This window comes from Saccopteryx bilineata, chromosome 3, assembly GCF_036850765.1.
Source record: "Saccopteryx bilineata isolate mSacBil1 chromosome 3, mSacBil1_pri_phased_curated, whole genome shotgun sequence".
NCBI lineage: Eukaryota > Metazoa > Chordata > Mammalia > Chiroptera > Emballonuridae > Saccopteryx > Saccopteryx bilineata.
Genome location: NC_089492.1, coordinates 310,638,258 through 310,664,814, shown reverse-complemented (window position 1 = coordinate 310,664,814; position 26,557 = coordinate 310,638,258). Strand labels below are relative to the sequence as shown.

Below are 26,557 nucleotides of genomic sequence, written 5' to 3'. Positions count from 1 at the left end.
CTCTAGCATTACAGCTCTCTCTGCCTGGGACCCACTCAAATGCACTCCAAGACCCAGAGTCTCCTGTCCAGGATTTTGATGCCTTCTTTCTCTCCAATCCCTGCAAACTACCCCACTCATCCAAATTATTATTATTATTGTGACAGAGACAGAGAGGGTCAGAGAGAGGGACAGATAGGGACAGACAGGAAGGGAAAAAGATGAGAAGCATCAACTCTTTGTTGTGGCACCTTAGCTGTTCATTGATTGCTTTCTCATATGTGCCTTGACCAGGGGGCTACAGCAGACCGAGTGACCCCTTGCTCAAGCCAGCGACCTTGGGTCCAAGCTGGTGAGCCTTGCTCAAACCAGATGAGCCCGCGCTCAAGCTGGTGACCTCAGGGTCTCGAACCCGGGTCCTCCACGTCCCAGTCTGACGCTCTATCCACTACACCACTGCCTGGTCAGGCCCAAATTATTAAATATGATTTATTCCTTTGGGAGAAGGGGAAATTGATAGACCAATAAATATTGCACAGGCCACTGGTGGAAGATGCAGACCGAGGTAGTTTCTGTAAAATAGGTGAGGGGCTGGGGCAAGGAAGGCACCTGAGGTTGTTGGGCCTGAACGGAAGTGCGTCTTGGGTGAGATGGTTCCTCCTGGCTCACAGTTACTGCCTGACACAAGGTTCCCAACCCCTTCAGCCTAGACAAGCTGATCAGCAGTTGACCAGATGGCCTGCTTTATAGGTAGAGGCAATTGATAGAAAGATTGGGTTTCCTTTAGGAATTCTGATTGGTTGCTTCTATGCAGCCACAACTGGCTGCCCAATGTTGAGTGCCCAGAGCTCTCATAGGCAGTTTGCAGAGAGCAGGGCTAAAAAGCTCTCATTGGCTGTGGGCTGGGGCTCCACATTGGTGAACATGATTGGCAGTTTGCCCAGAGCAGGCTAAAAAGACAATGATATATAGCCTCCAGAGGGTAAACCTAATGACTGTGCCAGGTGGTTGGTGGTGTTGAACAACTGTGATTGGCTGACACTCCCTCCTCAGCTGAACAACCCTTGGTTGTTTACAGCAGGGGTGGGACTCAGAGATGGAATAAAAGCAGAACCAAAAAGCTTTGGCTGGCTGTTCATTGGAAGGGGTGGGACTAGCAAATGTAGGCCGTCTTGATTGGGGGCTTTGTTTTAAGAATAAAGTGCAATATGATTGCCAGTCATTGGAAATTGGGGAGCTGCACAGCACAGAAGCTGTGATGAAAAGCTTGTCATGGAGGAAGCTAAGCCTAGTTCCTAACCAGTGGCTGGGCGGGGCTGGGCACAGCAGTTTCTGTCAGCGGCTGTTGTTGCTGGGCACAGCCTGGGGAGAAGTGACTGTGGCCAATGGCTCTAGTTTGGGGAAACCCTGGGGCGGGTACATCCCAATGCTGGGGGTCAGGGCTTGCAGGTGGCCCAGAGCCCGAGTTCCGTTGAAAGTCACGTCACAGCCTGACTGGGCCAGGAGCCAATTCTCCACTTCTGATTGGAGCCACTGGGAGGTCTCTGCAGGGGGAGAGGCAGGTGTTGTAAGGTCAGAGGGACCTGGAAGGCCCAAGACAGGGCAGGGAAAGGAATATGAAGGGCCTGGGTTGGGAGAAACCTAGGTAGACTGAGGCTAGGAGGGGAGTGGGACGAGGCCTGGGAAGCTCGGCTCTGGGGCTCTCGTGTGGGGACAAACCAGGAAAGGGTGGGAGCTTCTGTTGGGGAGGGACCACCTGGGAATTACATAGAAAAGGGGCAAGGGTCTCTGGTAGGGAAAGTATGGGCTCCTATAAGAAGAGGCAAGCTGGGAGTGGGGTGCAAAAAGCTACATGCCACAACAGGAGTCTAATCCAAGACCCCTACCAAGGCTGAGGTCAGGAAAAGGAGGCCACCAGGAAAAACCACGTCCATTAAGACCATAAGCCGGGTCCAGCAGTCTCATCTGCTAAGGGCCAGGGCCACCTCGGAATTGGTCAGGTTCATCACTTGGAGCAGGGAATAGGGCGACACATGGGGATGCCGTCTCATTGGGGCAGGGCTCAAGATTGAGGGGATTAAGGGGAGTCTCAACCTTGTAGTAACAGTGTGAAGTCTTTCAGCTGGGGCGAGTAGGAGCGGGCAGAAAGGGATGGGGCACGGCCACAAAGGGTTAGGATGGAGGGAGGAGTATGGTAGCGGGGAATGATTGGAGGGGGGCTGTCACAGGGTAGGGTCCTACCTTCTGGCGGGCCGCACGCACCCCGGGGCCGCCGGGCCAGGAAGCTGTGCGCCAGCAGCGCCTCCTTGGCGTGCTCGTCCTGCGCGCGCAGGGCCAGGGCGCTGAGCAGCTCCGAGTTGTTGGATGTGCTGCGGTAGTAGAGCATGTGCGCCAGCTCCAGCGCCTGCACGCTGCGCTGCTGTCCGAACATCTGCAGGAGGGACGCTGCAGCTTCGCCACCTCGGAGGGGCAGGGCCATGCTCTGACCCCCCCCCCACACACACACACCCCTCTGTGCTTGTAGGGCCCTTCCCGCGGACTCCCGGGCCCTCCCCTGACCTCTTTGGTTCATGTCCCCAAGACTAGGGCCTAGCTATTTGTATTTTTCATCCACCGGCTCTCGCGCCAGTACTCCAAGGCCGCCAGCTGCTGCGCTGATGTGCTCATCTGAATCACGCAGTAATGGGTTTGTTCAAGGATTTCCAGTGGATGTGAGCTTTCAGCCTTGGAACGTTTTGTTACAATTATTTTTTTTTGAGTCCTTATTTTAAGGTATGTGCAGATATGTCTAGGATTAGCTTCAAAGTAATTCACTAGTGACAGAATGGGGGTCTTCAGGTGAAACCCAGTTGACTTGCTAATTGTAGACGCTGGATGCTGGCTACATGGGAGCTCATCTTACTATTCTATTTCTGCATTTAAAATTTTTTTTCCATAATAATAATTTTAAAAGGTTTAAAATAGTAAATTGCAAAGAGAAGTGCTAACAGACAAAAGCTTTGAGGGGAGTTAGAGGAAGCAGTTCTGGGGCTCTCCCACTGTAGGTTTCCTGCATCCTTCCCCTCTCGGTCCTCTCCTCACCTGGGCTCCTTCCCCCATCCTTTGTGTCCCTAAGGAGGGGAATGAGAGCCCATCGGTGCCTTCCAGGGCTCACATTAAAAGCCGCCCAAATTCCTCCATTCAGCCACAAAATAAGGTCAAAACTGCTGGGGCCTGCAGCCCATAAGCCTTGAAGAAGTCCCAGCTCTGCCCCCTACTGGCTGTGGACCTATTGCTAAGACCTAGGATTTCTGGGCACCGTCTGTGAAATGAGGCAGATGACAGGAAGTAATCAGGAAATCAATACATGGTTAATGAAAGAAACCCTTGGCACAGAGACTGGGTCCTAGAAAGCATTTAAACATTAGCTACTACTGAATATTCATCCATACCCGGGCTGGGGGCTGCCTTTAAAATACAAGTATCTTCTCCTATTGAGTGTCGCCCATCTTATGGAGACCCAAGGTAAAAATGCTTTACGTCACCCTGGCCAGGTAGCTCACTTGGTTGGAGCTTGGTCCCCATATGCCGAAGTTGCAGATTCAATCCCCGGTCAGGGCACATACAAGAATCAAGCAATGAATATATAAGTAAATGAAACAATAAATCACTGTTCGTTTTTCCTTTCTCCCTTCCTCTCTTTAAAAAAAAAAATAATAATGCCTTTAGCCTCACCTGTGGTGGTGCAGTGCATATAGCGTTGACCTAGAATGCTGAGGTCGCTGAGGTCAAACTCCTCAGCTTGCCTGGTCAAGGCACATATGAGAAGCAACTACTATGAGTTGATGCTTCCCTTTCCTCTCCCACATCTCTCTCTCTCTATTCAATAAATAAAACCTTTATAAAAAAAAAAGATGGCTCATTGTCAAGAAGAGCTTTAAAAATAAAATAATGCCATAAATCAACAATCCCTGAAAAACTGCGGATGTGGCTTGCATGATACTGATGACACGGCTGTGTGAGGACTGCGCTCTCTTGTTCCATGCCCAGCACAGCAAGTTTACGTCCCTGCATTGGAACGAATCGCCATTCCCACGGCTGAAGGTGAGATGCAGAAACGCGCGGTTACGGATCATCTAGTATGAAAATACATTGGGTTCTGTGGCTGTTTCTGCCAAGTTAATGATGTTGAATTCTAATAGGTTAAATCAGCAGGTCATGCCAACTCAACAGCACACAGATGAGAGCAGACCTCTCCCTGGAGAGGGGTCACCACCTGCCACCTGCATGTTCCCTTCAGCACTCTCCAAGGCCCACACTGAATGCAGGGTCTCCCCTCACCTAATCTCCAGCCCACTCCTCTCTCCTCCCCTGGGATCTGTATCTGGTGCAACCCTACCATCTAGCCAGTCACAGGCACCATCCTTACCCACCTTCTACCCCCAGCCTGTCAGTCCCCAGTCTGGTACTCCTGTCCTGACTCTCTGCCTTCCTCTCCTCTCAAACCTGCCTAGTATATCACTCCAGCCCCTCTCCCTGACCTCAGTGTCCCCATTCCAGTCTGTCCCTGCTCTGCCCCAGAGGTGACCCTGCTTCTCCCCTGCTCAGAGTGCCGCCCATGGCTCCCCAGTGCCCTCAGAGCGTCCAAGCACCGATGGCCTGCCTGGCCCGGACCCTGAGCATTTCTGCCACTGGTCTTCCACTACCCCCCTCTGAATGCAGCCCATGTGATCAAACCCCTTTACCCAGAACATTACCCTGAGCACACCCTGCTCTCAGACCTCTGGGCCCTGCAATAAGCCAAGCCACCACTGGGCCATTCTTAGAAAACACCTACTGCCTCATTGTCAAGATTCAGGATGGACATCGCTTCCCACAAATGAGCAGCTTTGTCCTTGGGTTCCTGAAGTGCCCACTGCAATCTCTGGTGGCAAGTGACAGTCTGTCTGTGTCCTGTACCACGTCCTGCAGGGCAGGTCCAGCCCTGGTGGGTCTCTAGGGCACCAGCTCCACAACTTTCCAGGCTGGCCCCCAGGCCTCGGTGCTGGACAGGGGAGACCCACCATAAACCAGGGTATGGCAGGTGCCCACAGACACACCACCCCTGCCTGTGAAGTCCAGGCGAGCTTTCTTGGGCCTCTGAGCTGAGGGTAACAGGTGAGCAGGGTTGGTCAGCCCAGTAAGAGGGAAGGGACAATTCAGTAGGAGGAACAGCATATGCAAAGGGAGAGGAGAAGGGAAGCAGGGGGAGAAGGTGCTAACAGTACATTCTGACGGAGCTGAAGCGTAGAATTGTATCTGAGGCTGGGGAAATGGTCTCTGGGGCCAGGCTGTGAGCATGGGAGCAGGGCCAGCCTGGGGCCATCAGGATGGGCTGGAGGGGACCCACTGGGAGTCTGGGAAGAGGGTCTGAGCTGGGACTGGAGTAGAGGGGAGGAGAAGGCACAGAGGCTCAGGAAGCAGGAAGGGCAGGCTAAGGACTGACTGGGGGGCAGGGCGAGGGCAACTTCCAGGGGGCTAGCCAGTGTGGGAGGGGGCACAACAAGGATGGAGAACCAGGAGGAGGAGCAGGTGGGGGAGATGCTGCCCTCCACCTGGCTGAGTACAGAGCCCCCTGATCTAGGAGATGGAGGAGAGCTGGGAACCAGGGGAGTGAGCGAGCTCTTTGAGGGTGAGGAAAGGGCCGTGCAGCCTGCAGCCAAGCTGGCCTCCCAGGGTCTGACCTGAGCACCTGTCCGGGATGGGAACTCCCCCAGGAAGAGGGTTTGGGGGGAGAGGGCTGCTGAGCTCAGCAGGGACCAGGCGCATGTGGGAGCGATTTGGGTGTGCCCAGCAGCTGTGGAGATGCAGTAGCTTGGGGCTGGGGAGAAGAGCCTGCAGAGGAGACAGCAGCCTAGGAGTGACATACAGGGGGGCAAGTGTCCACAGGGAGGGCCCATATTGAAGGCTTGGAGGCTCAGCCAGGGACGTGGGAAAACATTTAATGGATGCACTAAATTAACTAGTGAACTGGGTTTTAAACTGGGTCCTTCAGAGCCTGAGGGTCACGCACTCCCTCAACCTTACAACCCTTCCATGGCTCCCACCAACTGGGTGATAACGCCCAGGGCCCTCCCTTGGCATCTAATGCCCTTGCCACCCTCTGGGGCCTCGCTTCTCACCCTGCACCCTGGACCCCAGCCCCGCGAGTTCCCCAAGCCCTGTTCATGCAGCCCCTTCTCCGCCAGGCTCATCCCTCCCTTCTCAGTTTTTCCTCAACCCTGTCTGACCCTGGTCCTAGGTACTACTGCCTGTGCCCTTCCCCCTCTCAGCTAGCAGAGCCTGGCTGTTATCTGTGGAATTTATTACCAGTCTTCCTAACAGTCCATTGGGATGGCTGAAAACAGCTTGAAAATCAATGAACCAGCAAGTGAATGATCGGGTACAACAGACGCCTCACTCCAGTCCACACTCCCGGAGCACGTGCCAACCCGGGGGAAGAAGCAGTACAAGCAGCCCCTCCGGGCTGACTCAGCATCTGAGACCATGCACACACGCACAAGCTGGGTGTCAGCCCCACCCAACATCCCCCGTGAATTCTTAGATGGCAAACAACCTGTGCAACTCCATGAGGCCGCCCTGCACTCACACATGGCAGAATCAAGAAGACAGCACGTTAAAAATAGTTTTCTGGGCCCCAGTCCCAAAGTTTCCAATTCATTCCATTTGGGCTGGAGCCTAGGAGGCTGCATTTATAAAATAACTGCCCTGGTAGTAGGGACACCTGGCCAGGATAGAGAAGGCCAGACTCAGGGCACAGAAGCCAGGTAGTAACAATAATGATAACAATGGCAATAGCTAACTCTCATACAGTACCTTCTGTACTGTCAGGCATTGTTTTCAGCACTGTATATGTATTAATTAGTTTAACGCCACAGTAACCGGATGAGTTAGCTACTACTGACATTCCCACTTTGCAGATGCAGGAGCTGACACACCAAAAGGCTAAGAGTCTTATTGAAGGTCACACAGCTAGAAGACAGTAGAGCTCCATTCAAACCCAGGCAGTCTGCCCTGGCCAGGTGGCTCAGTTGGTTAGAGTGTAGTCCGATACGGCAAGGTTACAGGTTTGATTCCCAGTCAGGGCACATGCAAGAGTCAACCAACAAACACATAAATAGATGAAACAATATATCAATGTCTCTCTCTCTCAAAAATCAATCAAAAATAAAAGGCCCTGGCTGGTTAGCTCAGTTGGTTAGAGCAGTGGTCCCCAACCTTTCTTGGGCCATGGACCAGGTTAATGTCAGAAAATATTTTCACGAACCGGCCTTTAGGGTGGGACGGATAAATGTATCACGTGACCGAGACAAGCGTTAAGAGTGAGTCTTAGACGGATGTAACAGAGGGAATCTGGTCATTTTTTAAAAATAAAACATCGTTCAGACTTAAATATAAATAAAATGAAAATAATGTAAGTTATTTATTCTTTCTCTGCGGACCGGTACCAAATGGCCCACGGACCAGTACTGGTCCACGGCCCATGGGTTGGGGACCACTGGGTTAGAGGGTCGTCCTGAAATGACAAGGTTGTGGGTTCAATCCCCAGTCAGGGCACACACGGGAAGCAATCAATGAATACACAACTGAGTAGAACAACAATTGAATACTTCCCTTTCCCCTCCCCTCCCTCTCCCTTCCTCTCTCTGTCTCTCTAAATATCAATCAATCAATAAAAAATTAAGCCCTGGCCAGACAGCTTGGTTGGTTGGAGCGTCGTCTCAAAGCACAGAGATTGCTGGTTCAATCTCTGGTCAGAACATATACAGAAACAGCTCAATGTCCCTGTCTCTCTGCCTGCCTCTCTCTAAATAAAAACACACAAAACCAGGCAGTACTTCACCCCGTCACTGAGCGCCTCTCAAAGCAGGCGCTCAGTGAGTAGCAGTGAACCAAAACATAGCACCAGCACCAGCACATGCCAGGCACAGCGCCCAGCGCGCCTCATGGATTCAGTCATTTCATCCTCACAACAAACACATGAAGTGGGAGTCCCTGTGACCCCCATCTTCCAGATGAGGAAACTGAAGCACAGACAGATTAAGAAACCTGCCCAAAGATGTGTTGAGCAAATAAGGTAGAGAAGAAAGGAGGGAAGGAAGGATGGGAACGGGAGGAAGGAGGGTGGGCAGGAGGGAGGAAAAGGAAGAAGGACAAAAGAAAGGCAACCAGGGGAGGAATGAAGATCACCATGAAGCAGGAATAATACATGATATAAAGAAAAACACACGGCATCCTGGCTGTGCACGGAGAAGCAGGGACGCGGGAGGCATGACAAGTAGCCCTCTTACCTTGGAGGCCCGCAGGCCCATGAAGGCAGCGAAGAACAGCAGCAGCAGGGAGGTGCCCACCTTGAGGTCTGTGAGCACCACCATGCCCACATTGACAAAGATCGCCACGCCTGAGACCACGAGCGTGAGGTTGAGCAGGGCGCGCTGCAGCGTGGGCGTGCGCACCTTCAGCTCCGGCAGCAGCTGCTCCAGGCCCTCCAATGGTGTGTCCTTGAAGCTCTTCAGCACCAGGTGCCCCCGCTTGGTTCGGGCCGCTAGTACCACCCGTTTAAAGTATCTCCTGACCAACAGGAGACAGAGAGGTCAGGACTGCCCAGGGAGCCTCCTCCAATCCCAGGCCACTCTCTCTGGCTCTGCACACAGTCCTTTTTTTTTTTTTTTAATTTTTCCATCAATTTGAGAGAGAGAGAGAGAGAGAGAGAAACATCAACTGGTTGTTTCACTTAATTGCACACTCATTGATCGCTTCTCATTCATGCCTTGACTGGGGGATAGAACCGGCTACCTCAGCACATCCAGACGATGCTCTATCCATTGAGTCAACTGGCCAGGGCCCCACACAGTCATTTTATTTATTTTTCTTTCTTTTTTTTCTTTCTTTTTTTTTTAGGTGAGAGGAGGGGGACAGTGAGACAGACTCCGCATGCGCCCCAACTGGGACCCACCCAGCAACCCCTATCTGGGGCTGAAGCTTGAATACTGAGCTATTTTTAGCCCCTGAGGATGTGCTGCTGGAGGGCGCTATCCTCAGCACCAGGGGCCACGCTGGAACCAATTGAGCCACTGACTGTGGGAGATTTGAAAATAGGAGAGGAGAGGGAGATGGAGGGGGGACAAGTAAGTGGTTGCTTCTCCTGTGTGCCCTGACCGAGAATGAACCTAGGACGTCCATACTCCAGCTGACGCTCCATCCACTGAGCAACCAGCCAGGGCCCCCACACAGTCATTTTAAAGGGTACTTAACAATGGTGGGAGGAAATATCAGTTACATAATACAGTCCCCTATTATTGGACACATGGGTCGCTTCTGATTTTATGTACTTGATAAAAGAGAGATGAATAAAATTCTTTTGTTTAGTTAATTTCCAAATTCAAATTCTACATATATTTGAGAGTGGCTGCTAGATGCCAGGAAGTGCTCCGAAGCTCTGGAGAGACAACAAAATGAATCAGTCACTGCCTTTGTGGAGCTCATCGTGCAGCGTGAGAGACAGATAATTAAACACACTCTGCAAGTATAAATATCTCCTCGGAATAGATTCCTGAAAGTGTAATTACTGGCTTAAGGGATATAAGGGGTTCTTTGTCTTTGGCTTTTGTTTTGGTTTGGTTTTTTGGATTCATGACCATATTTAATAAACTGATTTCCAGAAAGATTGGGTAATTGACAAGTCCACTTGCTGACTGTGAGATCTGGCTCTTAACCTACTCTGTATTTGAATAGCCTCTGTTAAAAACATGACGTTCAGCCCTGGCCAGGTAGTTCGGCTGGTTAGAGCATTGTCCCATACTAAAGTTGTGGGTTCGATCCCCAGTCAGGGCACATATAAGAATCAATCAATGAATGTATAAATAAGTGGAACAAATCAATGTTTCTCTCTGCCTTTCCCCCCTTCCTCTCTTTCTAAAATCAATCAATCAATAAAATTTTAAAAATATGATGTTCATCAGAATCCTAGCTGCACCATTTTTTTTAGAGCAAGGCCTTTCTTCTCTGAGCCCGGTTCCCCTTATTTGGAAAATGAGCGGATATGTCCCTATCCTTTCTCTTCCCCTGGGAATTACAGTTCTTACTTTGCCTTGGGAAGAAAAAGCAGCATTTGGATAATTCACCCCTTGCCCTTTCTCAACTTCCCACCAGGTCCCCAGACACCCAAATCCAGACACTGACCTGTCAGTCCCCTCTTGCCTCTAACCTCGCTCTCTCTTGCAGCAGCTGGGGAACAGGGTCGCCTCACCTCTCTGCAGGGGACGACTTGAAGAAGCCACGCCTGGAGCCCACGCTGGACCTGCGAGGCATCTGTCCGACTCTCTGGCCCAGGGCCCAGAACTGCATGTAGATATATTGATCCAAATTTATTGTCACCTGCCAAGGGGAACAAAGGAAGCAGAGGCAGCTGAGCATGGGCTGGAGTGTGAGTGTAGGATATTGAAATTAGATGTCTTCCCCCCCTCCCATGATTTTGCCCTCTCCCCTAGGCTTATCCTCAGCCACAGTCTGGGCTGGGCAGCCCTGCTCAGCTGGTTGTTCATGTTGGACATTGCACAGGGCAGACCATCTAGGGGGTTGCCATTCATGTGACAGTCATTACTATGATAGGTCCTTGAATCTAAGATGCCACGGATTTTAAGCTACTCTGTTATTTTATAAAGCAACCAAAAGAGAAAATATATTGCCAATTAAACTATATCATATCTCTGTTTATAGGTCACATCTCAATTTCAAAGACAATAAAATACAACTTTTGAAAAAAGTACATCTTTTTAAAAATTTTATTTATTGATTTTAGAGAGGAAGGAACGGAGAGAAGAAGAGAGAGAGAGAGAAAGAGCATCAATTTGTTGTTCCACTTATTTATGCATTCATTGGTTGAGCTTTTTTTTACTTCGATAAACCTTTTAGTGTGCACATCTAATAAACAGAACAATTTCTCACATAGTCACAATACCATTATCTCATCTAATAAAATAAATAATGATTCATTAACATCATCTAATATTCCATATTCAAATTCCCCAATGGTCTAAAAAATACCTTAAGTTGGTTTGTTTGAATCAGGATCTAAACAAGGTCCAAACATGGTGTTTATTAGGCCTCTTAAATCTCTTTCACTTTTATAACAGTCTTCTGTTCCCCTTTTCAGGTGGCTCGCTGTGGATCAAACCCACAAGCTTGGCATCTAGGGTGGACACTCTAACCAACTAAGCTAGTGCTAAAAAAAAAGTATACCTTAAAATCACAAAAAGGTGGAACTTTGGAAGGTTTCAGTATTTTTATTATAATTATGTTGACTTTATTTTAATTTTTTTATGTTGACTTCATTTTATTGTCTCTAAAATTGGATGAGCATTTTGTATTACTTATTACTACAATTTTCTGGCAGCTGGCAATGAAATCATTAGTTCTAAGAAGATCCATATCTTATGATACTTTTCCAACAGATGGCAGTGAAGTGACCTGAGAAAGAAGTGTCTTTTCTAATTCACCAAAGATACCACATGGGCTAGTGTCCTGTGTTCAGGACTACAACTCCCAGATGCCTCTGCCTCCCAAAGGCCCCACCCCTGCCCCAAGGCCTCCTGGGAGTATTGGTTCTCTGAAAGACAGGTACCTGGACCTCATCCTGAGGGTGGTGGACCACCAGAGCATAGGCCAGGGCGTCCTCAGAGAGTGGGGAGAAGTTCGCCTGGGCCAGCAGGGGTTCCAGCTCCAGAAGCACCTCCTGCTCATTGGACAGACGCTGGGGATCTGTTAGCGAAGGCTGGTCAAGGGTCTCCCTATCAGGGTTGATGGGGTCATATAAAGCCTGAGGAGAGAGTCAGAGAGAAGAATAACAGGCTAGGTCATTCCCGACTGGTGGTGGCATAGTGCAGAGAGAGCATTGAACTGGGACACTGAGGCCCTAGGTTCAAAACCCCAAGGTCTCTGGCTTGAGTGTGGGCTCATTTGGTTTGAGCGTGGGCTCACCAGCTTGAGCACAGGATCACCAGCTTGAGCACAAGATCACTGGTTTGAGCATGGGTTCATCAACATGATCCCATGGTCACTGGCTTGAGCCCAAAGGTCACTGGCTTGAGCCCAAGGTCGCTGGCTTGAGCAAGAGGTCACTGGCTTGGCTGGAGTTCCCAGGTCAAGGCACATATGAGAAGCAATCAATGAACAACTAAAAAAGTGCTGCAACTACAGTTGATGCTTTTCATCCCTCCTTCTCCCTGTCTGTCTGTCTCTCTCCCCTTTCCTGTCTAAAGAGAAAAAAAGAGAGAGAGAAAGAGACTAGGTCATAGCATAAAGGGTCATGGGTAAACTTCAGGATGTTCCTGGCCCCATCCTTCAAATGATGGGGTACCCCAGGGCTTGACTCTGGATCCCTCTTCCTTTCTCTTTCTCCAAACTTGCTCTAAGTAGCCTCGCCATTCCCATGCCTTTAAACACCCTCCCTTGCAGATAACTACCCACTCATATTTCCAGCCCAACATCTCCTCCAAGTTCCAGACCTGATGCCCAATTCCAGTGCATGAGAAGTCATTCTCCTGTTCTCCCACAGGAATTTCCCAGCCTACCTTGAGGCTAGGTGTGGCCAGGAGACGACGAAGGTTTCACCAATAGATGTAAGCAGAAGTGATGAGTGAACCTTCCCCTTCACTTCTTGCCCCCCTGGACCTTTGACTCTTTCCTTGTTCTGTTGGGTGGAACACAGTTCTACCCATGACCCAGTTATGACCACACAGAGATAAAGACAATGCCCTAAGGGATAGCAGAGCAACAAGATAGGAGGAACCTGGGTCCCAGCATAATCTCATATGGAACAGAGCAGCCTATACACCCGGGCCAATTTACCTATTCACCACAAGGCTATTTAGCAGGAGAGAAACACCCACCTCTTTTAAACCATCTGATTGTGGGGTCTGCTTGTTACAGTAGCTAAGCCTCTATACTAATACTTGACCTTTCGGGGTGTCACAGCCACCTCAAATCCAACATGCCAAGCTCACAGATCACACCCTTTCTATCTAGGTCACTGGCTTGAGCCCAAGGTCGCTGGCTTGGCTGGAGTTCCCAGGTCAAGGCACATATGAGAAGCAATCAATGAACAACTAAAAAAGTATGCAACTTTTCTATCCCCAGCCTTCCAATAAAATCACCATTCTGGATTTCCTGTCTCAAACTGGTTCCCCTCAAGCATCCCTGGCTTCTTCCTTTAGTGCCAGACTCTCAGATTCAATGATCTCTTTGACCTCTCCATTTGGATGTCTAACAGCACCTCACATCTAATGTGGTCCAAGGAAAATGCCTCATTTCTCCTCCAACCTCCAGTCTTCTCCTTATAGGAAATGACACCACTATCCACTCAGAGGCTCCGATCAGTCACCTAGGAGGCCTCCTGATTCCTTTCTTGTCATCACCTCCATATCCAGTCCTTTAGCAAGTCCACTAGCTTAACCTCTGAACTGCTTCTGACACCCTTCCATTTCCATTTCCACCTCCATGTCCACTGCTCCCTTCTCGTCCAAGCCCCTGTCACCCCACTCAGAGCACTGCACTGGGTGTGTGCTCTGCCTGCCTCTACTGTCGCCACTTCCAGACCACTCCCCACAAGGCTATCACAAAGAACATATTTCGCTCTGGCCAGGTAGCTCAGTTGGTTAAAGCATTGTCCCGAAGTGCAGAGGTTGCCAGTTCGCTCCCCAGTCAGGGCACATACAGGATCACATTGATGTTCCTGTCTCTCTCGCTCTCTCCCTCCCTCTCTAAAATCAATATAATGAACACTTTATATAAAAAAAGAGCGTGCCCTGGCCAGTTGGCTCAGCGGTAGAGCGTCGGCCTAGCGTGCGGAGGACCCGGGTTCGATTCCCGGCCAGGGCACATAGGAGAAGCGCCCATTTGCTTCTCCACCCCTCCGCCGCGCCTTCCTCTCTGTCTCTCTCTTCCCCTCCCGCAGCCAAGGCTCCATTGGGGCAAGGATGGCCCGGGCGCTGGGGATGGCTCTGTGGCCTCTGCCTCAGGTGCTAGAGTGGCTCTGGTCGCAACATGGCGACGCCCGGGATGGGCAGAGCATCGCCCCCTGGTGGGCAGAGCGTAGCCCCATGGTGGGCGTGCCGGGTGGATCCCGGTCGGGCGCATGCGGGAGTCTGTCTGACTGTCTCTCCCTGTTTCCAGCTTCAGAAAAAAAATGCAAAAAAAAAAAAAAAAAAAAGAGCGCATTTAGATTATGAACAGCGCAGCCCACACCCTATATCTCCAATGGCTTCCCACTGCATTTGGAATAAATTCCAGCATCTTACCATGACCTTCAAAGTCCCTGTAGAACTAGCTGCTGCCTTTCCCACCTCATCTTACACATCCACTTGCCCATCCCAACAATTGATGAATGAAGGAGCGAGCTTCGGGGCCCAGCCTAGTTTGCTCAAGGAGAGCTCGGGTTTCAGGGGTACATGACTATCCCAGACCAAAGAGCAAGCCTCCGAGGGGAATCACCAAAACCAACTCCATAAACCTGCTCTCTGGGCGTCTCTCAGGAGATGGTGCCTTCAGAAACAACCTGGTCAGACCAGATGTGACTAGGAATTAGAGAAGGAAAGAGGAGAGGGTAGGTACTCCCAGTGGGAGGAACGGCCCAGCTAAGGCCGTGCAGGTGGGAAGGCCCAGGATCTCAGGAAAGGCTGAGCAAGGGGCTGGTGATGCAGAGGCGAGTCAACACCCCCCACCCAACCCTGTACTGAACTAACTCCCAGGGCTGCGGCATGCTGGCTGAGGACAGGACCTGAGGCCAAAGCGAAGCCTGAGTCCGAGTCCTTCAGCTGCCTGACAAAGCAGATCCCACAGGCCACATCAAGACTCATGGAGTGACCTTGAGAAATTCCATTCCCAGGGCTGAGCTGCGGTTTGAGAGTGAGGGAATCTCAGAGCGGGAGGAGAGAGAAATCTGCATTCATCAGACGTCTGCAGGAAGCCAGATTTTTTTCTGGGAACTTCACATCCACCAGGGCTTCAAGCCAGAAACCTGGATGTCGCAGGTGACCCCAGCTGCTCCATCCCCTCCCCCCTCCAGGTCCCACCTCCATGTAGATCGCCACTTTTCCCAGCTCTCCTCCCGATCCACACCATCATCACCTCCTCTTGCCTGGACCAGTCCAACGGCCTTCTCAATGGTCTCCCCCAATCCCCTCAATCCCCTGCCCCTGCTAATCTGTTCCCTACACAGCAGCTGGGGAGAGCTCATCAAACAATAACAATACTGCTAATCAATGAGAAAAGCACACATTGATGCAGCACTTACTATGTGTCAGGCACTATCTGAAGCATGTTGTACACATTCTCACAATGTGAGAATGGTACTTCTGTCATCCTCATTTACAGATGTGGAAACTGAGGCACTGACAGGTTAAGTAGCTGCCTGAGTTCACAGGGCCAAAAAGGGGTGCATCAGGAATCACAACTCTGACTGTCACCCTCCTGCTTAAACCCCTCCAGGGCTCCTCCTGCCCTCAGGAAGGACCACGCTCTACACTGCGGCCTGCAAGCCCTCCCAGGGTCTGACCCATGACCCTCTGGGTCACTGGACACCAGGCACACTGGCTGTCATTCCTCCAGGCACAGAGACTTGGCCCAGGCTGTTGGGAGACTCTCCCTGGCCCTTCCCTTTCGCTGCCTTCTTCCCACTCTTCCATGTACCCCAGCTCTCCCATCGCTCTCTAAGGGGCTCCCTCCACTCCCTAGGCTGAGCAGGGCTGGCTCAGAGGCTTGAGCTGGGCGTCCACTGCACAAAGGTGCCAGATCTAAGAGCCACCATTGTAGATGCTGTAGGTCTGGACATTTATCTAAGTCACCCTTTTGGATGAAATAAAAGATACAGAGCAGCACTACCCCAACCAACCTTCCTGCAATAATGGGAACCCATCAGGTTGCCACTGGTCACAGGTGGCCACTGAGCACTTGAAATGTGGCGAATGTGACTGAGGAATAGAATTTTTTTTAAGTGAGAAGAGGGTTGATAGTGAGACAGACTCCTGCATGTGCCCTGACCAGGATCCACTGGCAGCCCTTGTCTGGGGCCAATACGCAAATCAATTGAGTTATTTTCAGCACCCGAGGCTGATGCGCTTGGACCAACCGAGCTATCCTTGGTGCCTGGGCCAATGCTCAAACCAATTGAGCCACTGGCTGCGGGAGGGAAAGAGAGAGAAGGGGGAGAGGGAGGGGGCAGAAGCAGATGGTCGCTTCTCTTGTGTGCCCTGACCAGGGATCAAACCCAGTACGTCCATAACAGGCTGATGCTCTATCCACTGAACCAACTGTCCAGGACCAGGAATAGAATTTTAAAATGTATTAATTTCCATTATTCCAAGTTCAAACAGCCACATGTGGAGACTACTCTGTTAGACAGCCCCTGAACAGGGGGAGAGGTGCCTTTTCCTAATTTGCACACAGTCCCTGGCTTAGAAACCAAGGCCAACTTTCTTATCCGTTCGAGTGGACCGTGCCCCTCGAGTTCACAATCTGACTTATCCATTCATTGAGAAAGAGTCTCTGGTTCATGACTGTCCCCACCACCTGACTTTAGCTCCCAGAGGGCAGGGCACGGGCTCAGCTGGCTCCTAAGGGAAGCCTGGCACCTGGCACCAGGCCTCACACAAACAGTTGCTAAAAGAAAGAACAATATCCCTGTGTCTTTGTGGCTATTGTTGACATTTTCTATCCTTAAGCATTCCATTGGGGACCTCAGATACCATCTGTCTCCTGAAGCCTCCCAGATGTGCCTCTACTCCAGACATTTTTCCTGAGCTGCAGACTCACTCAGCCAACAGCCTACTCAACACATCCACAGGGGTGGGCACCGGCCTCTCAATGCTTCCACACAGACGCCCAGCAGGCACCCTATCAAACCTCCTGTCCAGTACAGCCCAAACTGGGTTCCTGAAACTCTGCCCCATACTTGCTCTTCCTGCCATCCTCCCCAGCTCAGAATAGGCAAGCCCACCCTTCTAGACTCAGGCCTAAAGTCTGGGGTCATTCTGGACACCTCTTTCTCATACATTCAACCCATCAGCAAATCCTGATGGTACCATGTTCAAAACAGACCCAGAGTCCAACCACGTCCTAATCCCTGTCTGAGCCACCATGTCCCCTGGACCGTTGCCGTGGCTGCAGAACAGGCCTGCTCCTATCCTCTATCCCCACCCTGTCTGTTCCCCACATGGTCACCAGAGGGCACCTGCTGTAATTTAAGTCCACTCACGTCCCTCTTTTGCTCAGAGCCCTCTCCCAGGCTTCCACCTTACTCAAAGTCCTCAGAGCCCTCTCCCAGGCTTCCACCTTACTCAAAGTCCTCAGAGCCCTCTCCCAGGCTTCCACCTTACTCAAAGTCCTCAGAGCCCTCTCCCAGGCTTCCACCTTACTCAAAGTCCTCAGAGCCCTCTCCCAGGCTTCCACCTTACTCAAAGTCCTCAGAGCCCTCTCCCAGGCTTCCACCTTACTCAAAGTCCTCAGAGCCCTCTCCCAGGCTTCCACCTTACTCAAAGTCCTCAGAGCCCTCTCCCCAGGCTCCCACCTTACTCAAAGTCCTCATCATGTCCCACAAGGACCCGCAGGATGTGGCCATACTCCCGTCTCTGCCCTCACCTTCAGCCCTGTCCCCCTCATTCCCTCCACTCTAGCCCCAGTGGACTCCTTGCTGTTCTTCCCACACTCCTGCCTCGGGGACTTTGCACTAACTATTCCTGCAGCTCTCCACATGGCTCACTCTCACCCCCTTCAGGTCTCTGCATAAATGCCAACTCCTCAGTGAGGCCTCCCTGACCACCCTACCTAAAACTGCAAAACAGCTCTGCTTTCTTTTTCTCTTTAATTAGTTACCAGATTTAAGCAAGATAAAATATAGGACACCAAGTTAAATTTGATTTTCACATCAATGACAATATTTCAGTTTAAGTAAGTCCATGCAATATTGGAGGATTGTATTGCATATACATGAGACATAATTATACTTAAAATATCATTTCCTTGACCTGTGTTGGTGCAGTGGATCAAGCGTTGACCTGGAATGCTGAGGTCACCGGTTTGAGGCCCTGGGCTTGCATAATCAAGGCACATATGGGAGTTGATGCTTCTTGCTACTCCCCCCTTCTCTTTTTCTCTCTCTCTCTCCTCTCTAAAATAAATAAGATCTTTTTAAAAAAATTTTAAATCATTCATACCTTATCTGAAATTCAAATTTAACTGGATGTAGAGGGTTGAATGGTGCCGCCTAAAAATTCATGTTCTCTCAGCACTTCAGAATATGACCTCATTTAGAAAGAATCTTTGCAGGAATAATTAAGATAAGGATTGAGATGAGATCGTACTGAATTAAAGTGGGCCCCAAATCCAATGACAGGGTCCTTATAAGAGGAAGAAAAGGACAAGAGAGACAGAGAAGAAGGTGATGTGCAGACAGAGGTGGAGTGATGTGCCCACAAGCCAAGGGAGACCAAGGAGTGCCAGCAGCCACCAGAAGCTAAGAGAGAGACCTGGGATAATCTCCCTGTCAGAGTCACCAGAAGAAACTAACTCTGCCCACTTTCTGGACCCCTGAACTCTGAGAAAATACAATCCTGCTGTGTGAAGTCACCCAGTTCACGGTAACTTGTCATGGCAGCAGCAGCAAAGGAATAAACAGGACCTCCGTTCTGTTACCTGGCAACCCCATCCTATACTTAGCATCTTTTTTTTTTTTTTTTTTAGAGAGAGAGGGATAGACAGGGACAGAAACAGAGAGAGATGAGAAGCATCAATCATTAGTTTTTCGTTGCGCGTTGCAACACCTTAGTTGTTCATTGATTGCTTTCTCATATGTGCCTTGACCACGGGCCTTCTGCAGACCGTAACCCCTTGCTGGAGCCAGTGACTCTGGGTTTAAGCTGGTGGGCTTTTTGCTCAAACCAGATGAGCCCGCGCTCAAGCTGGCGACCTCGGGGTCTCGAACCTGGGTCCTCTGCATCCCAGTCCGATGCTCTATCCACTGCGCCACCCCCTGGTTAGGCCTACACTTGGCATCTTTTAACATATTTCCCCCCTTTACCTCATTGAGGGTCTGTCTCCCTCACTAGAACATCACTGAACTAGGCATATACACCCTTCTGTCAGCCTTACTGCTGTGTCCTGCAGCCTGGAACTATCTGGGGGACACAGTAGGTGCTCAATAAATATCCACCAAGCAAATTTAATGAATGAATGAATAGAAGAAAGGAGGAGCAGACAGAAGTCACCTGCCAAAGTCACCTACAAGACTAATAAACAACAAAGGCAGCTTTTGAACCTGGGCTATTCTTATTCTTTTCCTGCCCCAAGCTGCTTCCTCAAGGGACCTAGGTCATCAGCAAACGGCCACCCCGTGTCTCACCCCACTCTGGTTCTTCCACCCTGCTTCCTCAGTACCTCAGTTCATTTTTTATTTTTATTTATTTATCTTTTTGAGAGTGAGTTTATTAAAGCTGGGGACAGTGAAACAAGAAAGGGTTTGTGGCCCTGGCCGGTTGGCTCAGCGGTAGAGTGTTGGCCTGGTGTGCGGGGGACCCGGGTTAGATTCTCGGCCAGGGCACATAAGAGAAGCGCCCATTTGCTTCTCCACCCCACCCTTCCTTCCTCTCTGTCTCTCTCTTCCCCTCCCGCAGCCAAGGCTCCATTGGAGCAAAGATAGCCCGGGCGCTGGGGATGGCTCCTTGGCCTCTGCCCCAGGTGCTAGAGTGGCTCTGGTCTCGGCAGAGCGACGCCCCAGAGGGGCAGAGCATCGCCCCCTGGTGGGCAGAGCGTTGCCCCTGGTGGGCGTGCCGGGTGGATCCTGGTCGGGCACATGCGGGAGTCTGTCTGACTGTCCCTCCCCATTTTCAGCTTCGGAAAAATACAAAAAAAAAAAAAAAAGGGTTTGTATAAGAAGCAACAGGAGAGAGCCCAGGTGGGGCTGCTTTGGCTCTCTAGAAACATTATAGGAAATGCCTGACCTGTGGTGGCACAGTGGATAAAGCATCGACCTGGAATGCCAAGGTTGCCGGTTTGAAACCCACGGCTTGCCTGGTCAAGACACATACAAGAAGAAACTACTATGAGTTGACGCTTCCTGATCCACCCCCGCCCCACCTTTCTCTTCCTAAATTCAATAAATAAAACCTTAAAAAAAAAAGAAATTTATAGGAAAGAAGTGAGCTGAGGCAAGGACGCTCTGGCTCTCTGAAGAGGCAGAGAAAAGGGGCCTTGGGGACAGGCTCAGGAAGTGAGCGCGGGATAAGCTGCCGCTGCCCACTGCTCCCTGGTTGCAGGTCTGGTGGGGACCCTTAGAGCTTAGGAGATGCTCGCCTGTGGGGGAGGAAGAGAGGGAAGGGGAAGGTGCAGGCGTGCTCCTTCAGTTTAAAATCTCTGGCCTCAGTGGGAATATGCATTTTCATAGATTATTCTATGTTTCTATATATTTGAATGTTTATATAATATTTTAAAAATAACAACAAAAGCCTGCCTCCAGAGGCCAAAGGTGCCCCAGGAAGAGCTTGGAGGCAGGTAAACGGGGGCTCTGAGAACTGTGTGATCTTGGGCACATCTGGGGCCCTCTGCAAATGGAGCTGATGGCAGCTAGCTGCCGTAAATGCCACAGGAATGAGTCAATGAGTCCCACACAGAGTGAGCACTCAGCAAGGAGGGGGCCGTTGTCCGTTGCTGCCATTCACAGCAAAGAGCGGAACTGTGGCAGTGCGTGGTGAAGGGTGACTCAGCAGACCCGGCTGTTCAAACCCCGCACATTACAAACGAAAGACTGGCCCCGATGGGCTTCTGGGACAGAACCTCTAAGTCCTTGGAATGTCCTGCCTGATAAGTGTCTTGTTTTAACCAGGGCCTTGGGCCACACTGCATAGTCTATGCTAACATTGTGGTTGATGGTGGGGGCCTTGGGCAGGAGGGGCTGGAGATAGTAACTAGCGCAGCCACACAGGTGGCCAGCCAGGCCTCTGTGACTAACGTCCAATATAAACTCTGGACCAGGCTCGGGTAAGCATCCCTAGTCGGCAATACTGCATATGTGTTGTCACATATCTTTGGTGGAAGAATTAAGTGCTGTTCCTTTTTTTTTTAGTGACAGAGAGAGAGACAGAAACAGGGACAGACAGACAGGAAGGGAGAGAGATGAGAAGCATCAATTCTTCGTTTAGCCATCTTAGTTGTTCATTGATTGCCTTCTCATATGTGCCTTGACCAGGGTGCTCCAGCAGAGCGAGTGACCAGGTTGCTCAAGCCAGTGACCTTGGGCTTCAAGCCAACGACCTTTGGGTGATGCCTATGATCCCAGGCTCAAGCTGGTGAGCCCGTGCTCAAATTGGTGACCTTGGAGTTTCGAACCTGGGTCTTCTGCATCCCAGTCTGGTGCTCTATACACTGTGCCAACACCTGGTCAGGCTTAAGTGCTGTACTTGAGACAACAACAGTGGGATAGGACCATGGCAGTTCTTGCCTGGTCTCTCCAGAACTCTGCTCCACCTCCTTTTTCTTTTGCTAATTTTTGTCACTCTCCTTTCACTGTAATGAACTATTACTGTGAGCATAACAGCTCTTTTAAGCTCTGAGAGTCCCTCCAAAAAATCAATGAATCTGAAGGCAGTCTAGGGGACTCTCAACACAGGCAAGACAGAGGGAGGGATAGCAGGAGGATGCTAAGAATTTAATGGCTGACACCACTCTGTCCTGGGGTTCCACTTCCTTCTCTGGCTGCTCCCTGTCCGCTCTCCTTCCTAGTTCCAGTTCCCCCTCCTGATCTCAAAGCCGGCACACCCAGGGGTTCAGCTGATTTCCCTCAAGGTACCGTTTAGTACCACCTAGGTCTTCCCAGGGTTGTTTTTGAGCCCAGGCCCCTCCCTTGACCTCCAGACTCCACATTCAAGTCTATCTCTCAACCCCGCTGTGATAGGCAGCTCAAAGTCCTAAATTGAGAGCTGAGCTGTCAATCTTCCCTGCAAATCTGCTTCCTAAGCCTGCCCACTCTCTATAGCTCCATCCTTTTGCGGGAGCAGACCAGTCTGCTTGAGGCACCAGACTCCTCTCTTTCCCTCATGGTCCTGCTCGCACAGCCAAATGCTGATGCCTTCAAACTATTCCCAGCTTCCAACCACTTTTCACCACTTTCACTGATATTCCTCTCGTCAGAGCTGCCATTACCTCTCGCCTGGATGAACAAAATATTCTTTTTTTTTTTTTTTTTTTAATTTATTTTTACAGAGGCAGAGATAGACAGGGACAGACAGACAGGAACGGAGAGAGATGAGAAGCATCAATCATCAGTTTCTCGTTGCGCGTTGCGACTTCTTAGTTGTTCATTGATTGCTTTCTCACATGTGCCTTGACCGCGGGCCTTCAGCAGACCGAGTAACCCCCTGCTGGAGCCAGCGACCTTGGGTCCAAGCTGGTGAGCTATTTGCTCAAGCCATATGAGCCCGCGCTCAAGCTGGCCACCTCGGGGTCTCGAACCTGGGTCCTTCCGCATCCCAGTCCGACGCTCTATCCACTGCGCCACCACCTGGTCAGGCCAAAATATTCTTTACTAGACCTCTCTGCCTCTGAAAATCTGTTCCCTTACACTGCAGCCAGAAGAATCCTGTTAACACCTAAATTAGCTGTGTTCTTCCTTTCCTCTGAGCGCTCCTGTAGCTTCCAGCTCACTTAGAGTAAAAGCAAAGTCCTCACCACAGCCCACAGGGACAGGCACAATTTGTCCCCACTCCCTCTCTGCTTTCATCTTCTGCCCTCTCTCCCTCGCCCACTCCCCTTCAGCTACAGTGGTGCCTTTGCTGTTTCTCAAACACTCCAGGTGCTCTCTCACCTCAGGGCCTTTGCACTTGCTTTTCCTTCTGTCTGGAACATCCTTCCCCAGACATCCATCAGGCATGCTCCCTCTTTTCATTCATGTCTTAGCTTACCTGTCACCTCCTCATCAGAGAAGCCTTCCTTGACCACCCTGTCTAAAACAGGCCGCCATCGGTCCTGGCCCATTGGCTCAGTGGTAGAGCGTCAGCAGGGTGTGTGGATGTCCTGGTTCAATTCCTGATCAAGGCATATAGGAGGAGCGACCATCTGTTTCTCCGCCCCTTCCCCTCTCCATCCCCTTTTTTTTTTCTCTCTCTCTCTTCCTCTCTCACATCCATGGTTCAAATGGTGTGAGCAAGTTGGCCCCGGGCGGTGAGGGTGGCTCAATGTTCTTGCCTCAGGCACTAAAATAGCTCTGTCACTGAGCAACAGAGCAGCAACCCCAGATGGGCAGAGCATCGCCCAGTAGGAGGCTTGCCAGGTAGATCTCGGTCGGGGTGCATGTGGGAATCTGTCTCTCTGCCTCCTGCCTCTCACTTAATATAAATAAACAAACAAACAAATAAAATAAAACAAGACCCCATCTCATCCTTATCTAACCTGCTTCAATCTCTGCTTCTTTGTTCTTCACAGCACTTACCACTCCTGGGTATATTATTTCATATTTATTTATTGTCTCCTCAACTGAAATGCTGGCTTCCTGAGGGTGTGGCTTCATCTGTCCTGTTCACTGCAGCACCTCCAGGGCTTACCACAGGGCCAGGCTCCAGGTAGGTGCTCACAGAACTTCTGCTGAATGAATGGATGAGCAAACAAGCACAGCAGGGCAGGCGGGGCCCCTACTCACCTGTAGCCGGGTCAGGATGTGGTGGTAGTGAAACAAGGTGCAGAAGTCCACGTGGGACGCAAATTCCTCCAAAGCTGCCTTTTCTGCAGGGCTGGAGTGGAATTCCTGTTACCTCAGGAAGCAAAACACCTTTTTAGGTCTCTTTCCCCTTCTTCATGGGGAAGAATTCTTTCCCATTCAGAGCTCTGGGCTTTTTGAATTTTGTTTTGTTTGAGGGAGGGTGTCAATTTTATTAACCAATAAACTGAGGTAGCCTGGTAGAGTGCAAAAACAGATGACTGAAGGAGCTGGGAGTTCAAGTTGTCGCTTTGACACTGACATGCCAACATTTACACAATGCTTACTGTAAACCAACCACTGCTTGCCCACATGCTATAATCTTCCAGATAAAAAGATGCCGATGGAATTACAATCCACATTTTTCAGAGGAAAATGAGAATCAGACAAGTCACAGGCAAAGGACCAGAATATCTAGATAAAGAAAAACTGAGGCCTGACCAGGCGGTGGCGCAGTGGATAGAGTGTCAGACTGGGATGCGGAGGACCCAGGTTCAAGACCCCGAGGTCGCCAGCTTGAATGCGGGCTCATCTGGTTTGAGCAAAGCTCACCAGCTTGGACCCAAGGTCGCTGGCTCAAGCAAGGGGTTACTCGGTCTGCTGAAGGCCCTTGGTCAAGGCACATATGAGAGGGCAATCAATGAACTAAGGTGTCGCAACAAAAAACTGATGATTGATGTTTCTCATCTCTCTCCATTCCTGTCTGTCTGTCCCTATCTGACTCTGTCTCTGTAAAAAAAAAAAAAAAAAAAAAGAGAGAGAGAGAGAGAGAAAGAAAAACTGAGACTCCAATCTAGGCATCAGAATCCAGAGCACACATATTTAACCAATTATTTATACTTGTCATGTTCCTCCTCCTTTTTCAGTGCCCTCAATGAGGCAGATTTAACGGCGTGTGCCGTGGGCCCTGACTTCTGAAGGGCCCCGCAAAACCCCAACTTTACTTTTTTTCTAATGACACCAAGTTTGGTTTCATATGTGCAATTTTAACATTAATAGTACATAATATTTTTATTTACTTAAAAATATGGTTAAAATGTATTTTTATTTTCCCTATCTCTCTTTTTTTTAAGCGGCCCAATATTTTCTTCTGAGCCTGGGGCCTCGACTGACCTTAATCTGCCTCTGTTTATAAACTAGGGATGATGGTAGTATTTCTCTTATTGGGTTGTTCTCATGATTCAATAATATATGGAACCTGATCAGGCGGTTGCACAGTGGGTAGAGCACTGACCTGGGATGCTGAGAACCCACATTCAAAACCTGAGGTCGCTAGCTTGAGCATGGGGTCGCAGGGTTGAGCATGGAATCATAGACATGACCCCAAGGTTGCTGGCTTGAGCCCAAGGTCGCTGGCTTAAGCAAGAGGTCACTGGCTCCACCGGAGCACTCTCAGTCAAGGGATATATGAGAAGCAATCAGTGACCAACTAAAGTGCCACAACTACAAGTTGCTGCTTCTCATCTCTTTCACTTCTTGTCTGTCTCTCTCACAAAAAAAAAAAGTTTTAAGAATAATAATTAATACATGAAAAATGCTTAGCACAGTGCCATAAAATAAGAGCTCAAACAGTGATAATAATTGTAATTATAAAATAAAAAGCAAACAAATAATTATGATTATAGCTTTGTAGGTGTAATAATTATTATTAGGTAGTAGTAATAGTAATGATGAGGATGATTGTTATACCCATTTTGCAGAGGGAAAAACTATGCCCCAAAGAGTGCTTGTTCAAGTCCCTAGAACAAGCCAGAGTCAGGAATCGCTGATAACATCTGCATCTCAGAGACGTCCTTCCCCCTACCTTCCAACTCACTTTGCACCCACTTGGGACTGTAAGAAGAACGGGAACTACAACTCCCAGGAGAGTCCAGGGAGCCCTCTATAGCAAGCAGAGGACTGCTGCCGCAAGGCCTGCCGGGAGTCGTAGGCCCTCGGCTCTTGGACCCAGGACAGGCGGTACCTGTATCAGGAGGCGGAGCAGCTGTTCCCTGGAGAATGGGATGAACCGTTCGCGATACTGTTGCGTCCAGTCGCGGGGTTCCGTGGGATTCCACATCTTGCGGTACTCGCCCATCTTGGCCGCCAGCGAGGACAGGGCCCGGGTGGGCCTGAGGAGCGCGGGCCACTGGGGCCATCCTCGTACCTGGGAGCCCCAGACCCCCCGGGCCACGTGCAGCATGGCCAGCCTCTGTCCCCAGAGCCTAAACGAGGGAAATGAGTAGGGGTCAAAGGGCATCTGGAGGAAAAGCGCCCTCTCCACCTCAGTGTCTCAACCTCCAGGAGCTATGGGGGGCGCAGAGCCCTTCTGCCCGCCTCGTAGCCCTTCTTGTCGGTTCCCTCCAACACTCGTCGATTGACCTGGGTCCCAGGGAAGGGTGAGGGGGGTTTTATGTCCCGGGGCGTTTTGAGGGCCCATACGCGCTAGAGTGGTACAACTGGTTTCTGTGGAATCGAGGCGATGAGGTGGGTCTTAGGAGCATAGGCGAAGCTCGGGAAGGATACATAGAGGATGCAGAGTTGCCCTTCCCTGGCCGTACAATCCCCCTTCCTCCCCTCACCTTAGCCAACGCAGGTCTGTCATTGAGCCTTCTGCGCATGTGCAAAAGGGTGTCCTGGGCCTCTGAAATTCGGCTTCACCTAGCAGTAGGACGCATGCGCAAAACCTAGATTCTCTGAGCGTTGTCCACATCATCTAATGCCGTTTTAACTGCGCACGCGCATTTTGTCTGCCTTTCTCCAGTCCTTGTTTTGGGCACGGCGCACGCGCACCAGGAGTGTCTCCTTGTCCGCGTGCTTCAAAGAGGACCGAGCGGGCGCGAG

At 50.4% G+C, this 26,557-nt stretch overlaps 1 protein-coding gene across 3 annotated transcripts; it reads right to left on the bottom strand.

The window, feature by feature from the left end:
- Positions 1 to 443: 443 nt before the first annotated feature.
- On the bottom strand, positions 444 to 26,532 carry TMEM143 (transmembrane protein 143). Of its 3 annotated transcripts, none has more exons than XM_066271652.1 (8): positions 26,296 to 26,532; positions 25,698 to 25,938; positions 23,678 to 23,782; positions 11,621 to 11,815; positions 10,247 to 10,374; positions 8,289 to 8,568; positions 2,221 to 2,410; positions 444 to 1,523 (listed from the first exon to the last, which is right to left on the bottom strand). In XM_066271652.1, exons 1-8 carry the CDS (start codon positions 26,427 to 26,429, stop codon positions 1,315 to 1,317), a joined length of 1,482 nt encoding a protein of 493 aa, XP_066127749.1. In that variant the 5' UTR covers positions 26,430 to 26,532; the 3' UTR covers positions 444 to 1,314. The 3 variants fall into 3 exon arrangements, with proteins under 3 accessions (XP_066127749.1, XP_066127750.1, XP_066127751.1); XM_066271653.1 differs by having other exon boundaries at positions 8,349 to 8,568; XM_066271654.1 differs by lacking the exon at positions 23,678 to 23,782.
- Between the last annotated feature and the right edge of the window lie 25 nt (positions 26,533 to 26,557).